The sequence below is a fragment of the Ursus maritimus genome, unplaced genomic scaffold, assembly GCF_017311325.1.
Source record: "Ursus maritimus isolate PB19 unplaced genomic scaffold, ASM1731132v1 scaffold_7, whole genome shotgun sequence".
Classification (NCBI taxonomy): Eukaryota; Metazoa; Chordata; class Mammalia; order Carnivora; family Ursidae; genus Ursus; species Ursus maritimus.
Genome location: NW_024426885.1, coordinates 19,310,092 through 19,315,206, shown reverse-complemented (window position 1 = coordinate 19,315,206; position 5,115 = coordinate 19,310,092). Strand labels below are relative to the sequence as shown.

General features: G+C 45.4%; 1 protein-coding gene across 1 annotated transcript in view; it reads left to right on the top strand.

The window, feature by feature from the left end:
* Positions 1 to 589: 589 nt before the first annotated feature.
* RBM20 (RNA binding motif protein 20) overlaps positions 590 to 5,115 on the top strand; it is a 178,354-nt gene continuing 173,828 nt past the window's right edge. The window contains exon 1 of the mRNA XM_040624554.1: positions 590 to 768. Within this exon, the coding sequence (XP_040480488.1) occupies positions 590 to 768 (179 nt within the window). The remainder of the gene's footprint in view (positions 769 to 5,115) is intronic.

The following is a 5,115-nucleotide window of genomic DNA, read 5'->3' as shown; positions in this document are numbered from 1 at the left end:
CACTTCGCGTTGGCAATGCGCGCGGACGCCCCGGGCGCGCTCCGTCCTCCCCGCTTGGCAGGAGCGCGCGAGGTCGCGCACGCTGTCCACGGAGACAGCCCCGAGGCCGCCGGACTCCCGGGAGAGGCGAGAGCCCCGCGGGTGGCCGCCGGCGGGTGTGCGCCTCGCCGCCTCACGCAGTTGCGCTGCGCTGCGGAGCCGGCCCGGGGACCCTGAGGGCGCACGGCGGCGGGTGGCGTGCGCCGCACTGCCTCTTCGCTCGCCGCGCTCTGGGTCGGCGGGCAGAGCTCCCCGGACCACCCGGCGAGGAGCAGCCCCCAGGGGCCGGGAGGCTACCGCCGGACGGGAGACGCCCCCTGGCCCCCGCCCCCGCGTGGCCAGGCTGGGCTACCAGGAGCCGCTGGAGGAGGAGGAGGCGGAGGCGGCGCCGCCGGGACTGCCTCCTCCCCGCCCCTCGCGTCTCCTCCCCGCGCCACCGGGAAGGACAAGGGGACTGGGCACGGGGACCCCGGCCAGTGAGCGCCCGTGCCCCGGGGCCGCCCTTGGCGCGCGCTCTCTCGCCTCGAGCCCGGGGCCGGTGTCGCCTCACATGGTGTTGGCCGCAGCCATGAGCCAGGACGCGGATCCCAGCGGCCCCGAGCAACCCGACAGAGATGCCCGCAGCGTGCCGGGTGCTCCGGCGCCCCCCGTGCCCCCCGCGCCCCCGGGACCGAGAGGGATGCAGCCGCCGCCGCCGCCAGCAGCCAGCCTACCGCAGATCATCCACAAGTAAGAGGAGGGCAAGCGGGGGACACGCCCCGGGCGCCCCGGTCTGTGGCTTCATCTCTCCCTTCGCTGCTGAACTCCGCGCGGCCGCCTTGCGTTTGAAGTTTCCTTGTCCTCTCTCGGCAGAGTCCCTGTCATTCAGGCTGTTCGTGAGGTTGCGGACAGGGAAGCCGAGTTATTTGGGGGGAAATAATTTTGTTTTTCCTTATCCCCTTTCTCTTCAGGGACGTTAGTGGATATATTGAACTAAAATAGTTCAAATTGGGGGGAAATGGCCCAGAGACTATATTTCATCTTTCTGGTCCCAAGAGGCCGCTGGAATGTATGGAGAGCCGGGTGTGAGTGTGTGTGCGCCCGTGAGGGTGTGTAAGGAAAATGCCGCCACGAGGCAGCCGCCCTTCATGGTGCCCCCGGAGTAGTCAGCCCGTGGCATTGGGTGGAAAGGATGGCGAGGGTCTGAAAACAGAGCATTTTGCTTTGCCCAGAAAGAAAAGTCTACGCTTTTCAAGGAGGCCCTTGCGAAGAAGAGTTCTTAGCCGCGCCACCGTTTTGCATGAATGTTACCATCTTGCGATTCGGGTGCTGTGCGAATCTTAGGAGCTGGCCTTCCCAACGCTGAGTAGGTTGGGGGTGCTCAACAGGCTCTTTTGGGGGGCGTAACAGTAAAACGGAGATCTTTTGTTGGTCCTTTCGAGATTTTGTTGGATCGTTTAAGGCCTAGAATGTTGGTTGGTTTGAAGGATCTTTATTCTCCTGAAGGCTTCCCTCAGCTTCTACTGCAGTCAAAACTGGTTTAACAAGTGTAGAAAAGTCTGAATGATGAATGCTTGGGTGAAACTGCCCATGCTGGAGAAATGCACGTAAGCGCAGCAAGATCAACGCGATGGCGGGGTTGGGGGGGATCCAGCGAGGCTGTATTGATGCTTTGAGTGACATAAACATATGAAAATGCAATTAAGAGAAATAACCAGTGATGAGTTTTAAGTGGAAGTAAATGGCACTTAAATACTGTTTTAAAGAGTGACTTTAGAAAGAATAGAAAGAATAGTGAAAATTCAAGTTTTTCATCAAAAAATGCCGGCATCATATTTCTGAACAAAATGGTTCCCCTTTTTTGACTGGTGGAATGCTAAAGTTTCCATCTGTGACAACTTTCTGTTTTAATTCGATTTTATCTGACTTTCAACTACTAAGAAGTTGCCAACTATTTGAACATGAAAATAATTTAGATTATTTTGTTCCTATTGTTTTCCAAATTATTTAAGCTAAGATTTAACTAAACACAATTGACAGTTTAAGCACATCATTTCTTAAAATGTATCTTTAGTTCTTAATATAAATATAAACTAACAGAGAAAAATATGTTTAAAACATATTTTATATGTTTTATATGTTTTTCATATTAGTTTCTTCACTAACAACAACAACTAATTGACCAGTTATTAATTGGAAAATATCTAATGTGCTACCAGGCCAGTGTTTTGTGGCTTGAGATTAGGCTACCCATTAAATTTATTGAGTTTGCTTTGGTACTGTGATCACCATGCATTTTCCTATCATTTACTTTTAATTAGGAAAAAGCTAGAAATTTTATGTTCACAGAAATATCTTTGTAGATAGGTGTCTGATTTACCCTGTTAACCCCATTTTGAAAATTTTGCATCTGGAATATCTTAACTTTAGTAGAGAAGAGCTTTTCAAAGATGTCCCCTTCTGCTAATAGCCCAGGATGGAGACTTCAAGAAGCGCTGGATGGCTCTGCCTGTTTTGCGTTGGTGACAGATCAGTGTTCAGAGGTCAGGTTGAAGGCCGGTGAATGTGCCCATGGAATTGGATGTTTGCGCAGTTATGTTTCAAAAACGTTCTTTATAAGGATGATTTGGGGTTTGCTCCCCTCAGAACCCACTGAAATCGTGCTGGAACCAGGCATAACATGGCAAATGCTTTGCAGGTCCATCTTTAATGAGCTGAAACTTGAGCAGTTATTTTGAAACCACGTTTGCATAATTTAATCTGAGCAACCATTTTTAATGTAGTTGTGAGGTGCTGTTTGCATCAGCCATCTTTGAGAAAACGTAGCGGGGAGATTGCCTTTAGCCGCAAAATCAATTGCCCACATCATGATTGAGAATTCTGTGAGCTAGAGCTTTGGATGAAATTCTTCTCTAGGGGACCATATATTAAGTACATTTTATTGGGGAACCTTTGTTTATTCTAGCTATTTTTAGTGAGGTCATTATGTAATTCGTAAGAGGAGAAGTTTTGAACTCTTTCAAAATGATGAGGATATCAATCTTATTCATGTGCAGAGCGTTTAAGGATTACAAGAATTGTTTTCACTTCTTAACGTCCGTGTTAATGGTTTTCATTTCTATCGGCTTGCATTTTGGATGAAGTCAAGGACTATGATAAAATAATAGTCATGACCATTATAAAAGCCTGTTCCTGTTTATGTGTGTCATAACTGGTCTTGGGAGAACTGCTGTATACTACATTTAAGTAGCTAAACACATGAAGTATGACGACTAATAACGGGACTGATTTTGGTATTTGTTTTATGGAAGCCAGTCTCGGTACTCAGGAAGAGTGTATCGAAAGTTAATTTCGGTAGAGTTCTTTTGTTCTACTGAGGTATACTTAGTTTTCTTATTACTGCGTTCTTAGTTTCAGTCAAGAATCACCCATGACCTTTCTGCTCATATTAATCCCTGACTCCTGGCCAATATTGGCATCACCTATAAAGATTATCAGCCATGTTTAGACATATGACTAGTATCTTGTAAGATCTTTGTTTTAAACTTGTGTTCTCTGAGTTGGCCAAGGTGAAGATATTATTGGGTAAGACGTAAAGCATTGTGTAAGCCACGCAGGCAATAAAAAATATAAATAATAACTTAAGGGGAGATTTAGGATGAGCTTAGGAAATCAGAATAATTTGATGACTTAAAATATATACGTTCTCCAGATTAGCAGAAGTAAGACAACATTGACTGATGTGTTTTGGTGACTGTTTTATAAGGACTTCTTAAACATTCCAATATTTTATTTCCAAAAGTATTTTACGGTTTAATTTTGTGCTTTCAAATCAGACCTAATGCTTGATTCATGAGAAGTTATTTATTAACCTTGATGAACAGTAGATATGAAAGTTTTGGTTGTAAATTTTCAAACTTTCTTCCAAATGGAAATAGAGTTAGTGAATTCTGTGTGAACTATTGAAGTCAGTTGTCAGATGCAACGATAAAATGTCACTAACCACGGTGCGAATTAACCAGACAAGCACACGCACCTTTTGTGAGGTGAACACATAGGTGACTTTCCTAAATCATTTGACTTGCAGTGAAATAGTGCTACTTAGTGCTCGTTTCAGCTGCACGTACACTAAAATATTACTACCTAATGCATGATCTCAGATTGTACATTTGAGGATAGGTGAGTTATTTCCTTTCCAGATTATTTTGACACGCAATGAATAAAAATCAGTTCTACAAATAGAGAAGGTTTGGGTTTCGAATTTGATAGCTAGTGTCACCCGCGGGTGTTCGTGACTTAGGAGGATATAAATCCAACTTTGATTTCTTAAGGTTATCGTCTTCTGCATTGCGTTAGGACGCGGGCTGACTGTCTTCAGAGCAAAGGCTCCCCTGATTTGGTATAGAAAATGTTACAAGTAGTTATTCTGCTTGCAGATAATTTTACAGACATCCTGCATATGGAAGGATCTCCATGTAACTCTCAGGGAACAATATGGAGGCAAGTTGTATGGGATGTCCCTGCGCTTTGACGGGCATGCTGACAATTACATCCAGAATCGGGGAGGAAATAAGAATTTGCCAAAAACGGACATTAACTCACACTCATACTTGGTCCTTTTCTGGAAAGAGGATGGAATTTCTAACATCTGTGCCAGTTTCTAACATCAGTTTGAGTCCATTTTTTAGGGAAAACAAGGATACACTTGTAGAAGGAATTTTGAAAATTTTGAACACAATCTTAAGCTGCACGTACAACAAGTATTCAGCAGGAGAAAACATCTGAGAGGATTAAGTGTTTACCCAAAACAGGGAAGGAAAGAGAGTGGGTTCTTTTCTTAGCATTCTGAAAAGTTTCTTTGCTTCTCTAGAAACGTATTTTTTTCTTAAAAAACTTTGCTTTAGGGTTTGTAGTGGTATTTTTAGATAGTAAGTATAGCCATGCAGTTATGAGTTTTTTCAAATTGCCAAAGAGATCAGTATTAGGAAATGTAGTACATTATTCCCGTTAGTCATGGTAAGTGGCTCTGCATATGGTGAACCCAGAGCTGTTCTATGCCAGTGCTGTGGGGTGGGGGGGGGGGGGGGGGGGGGGGGG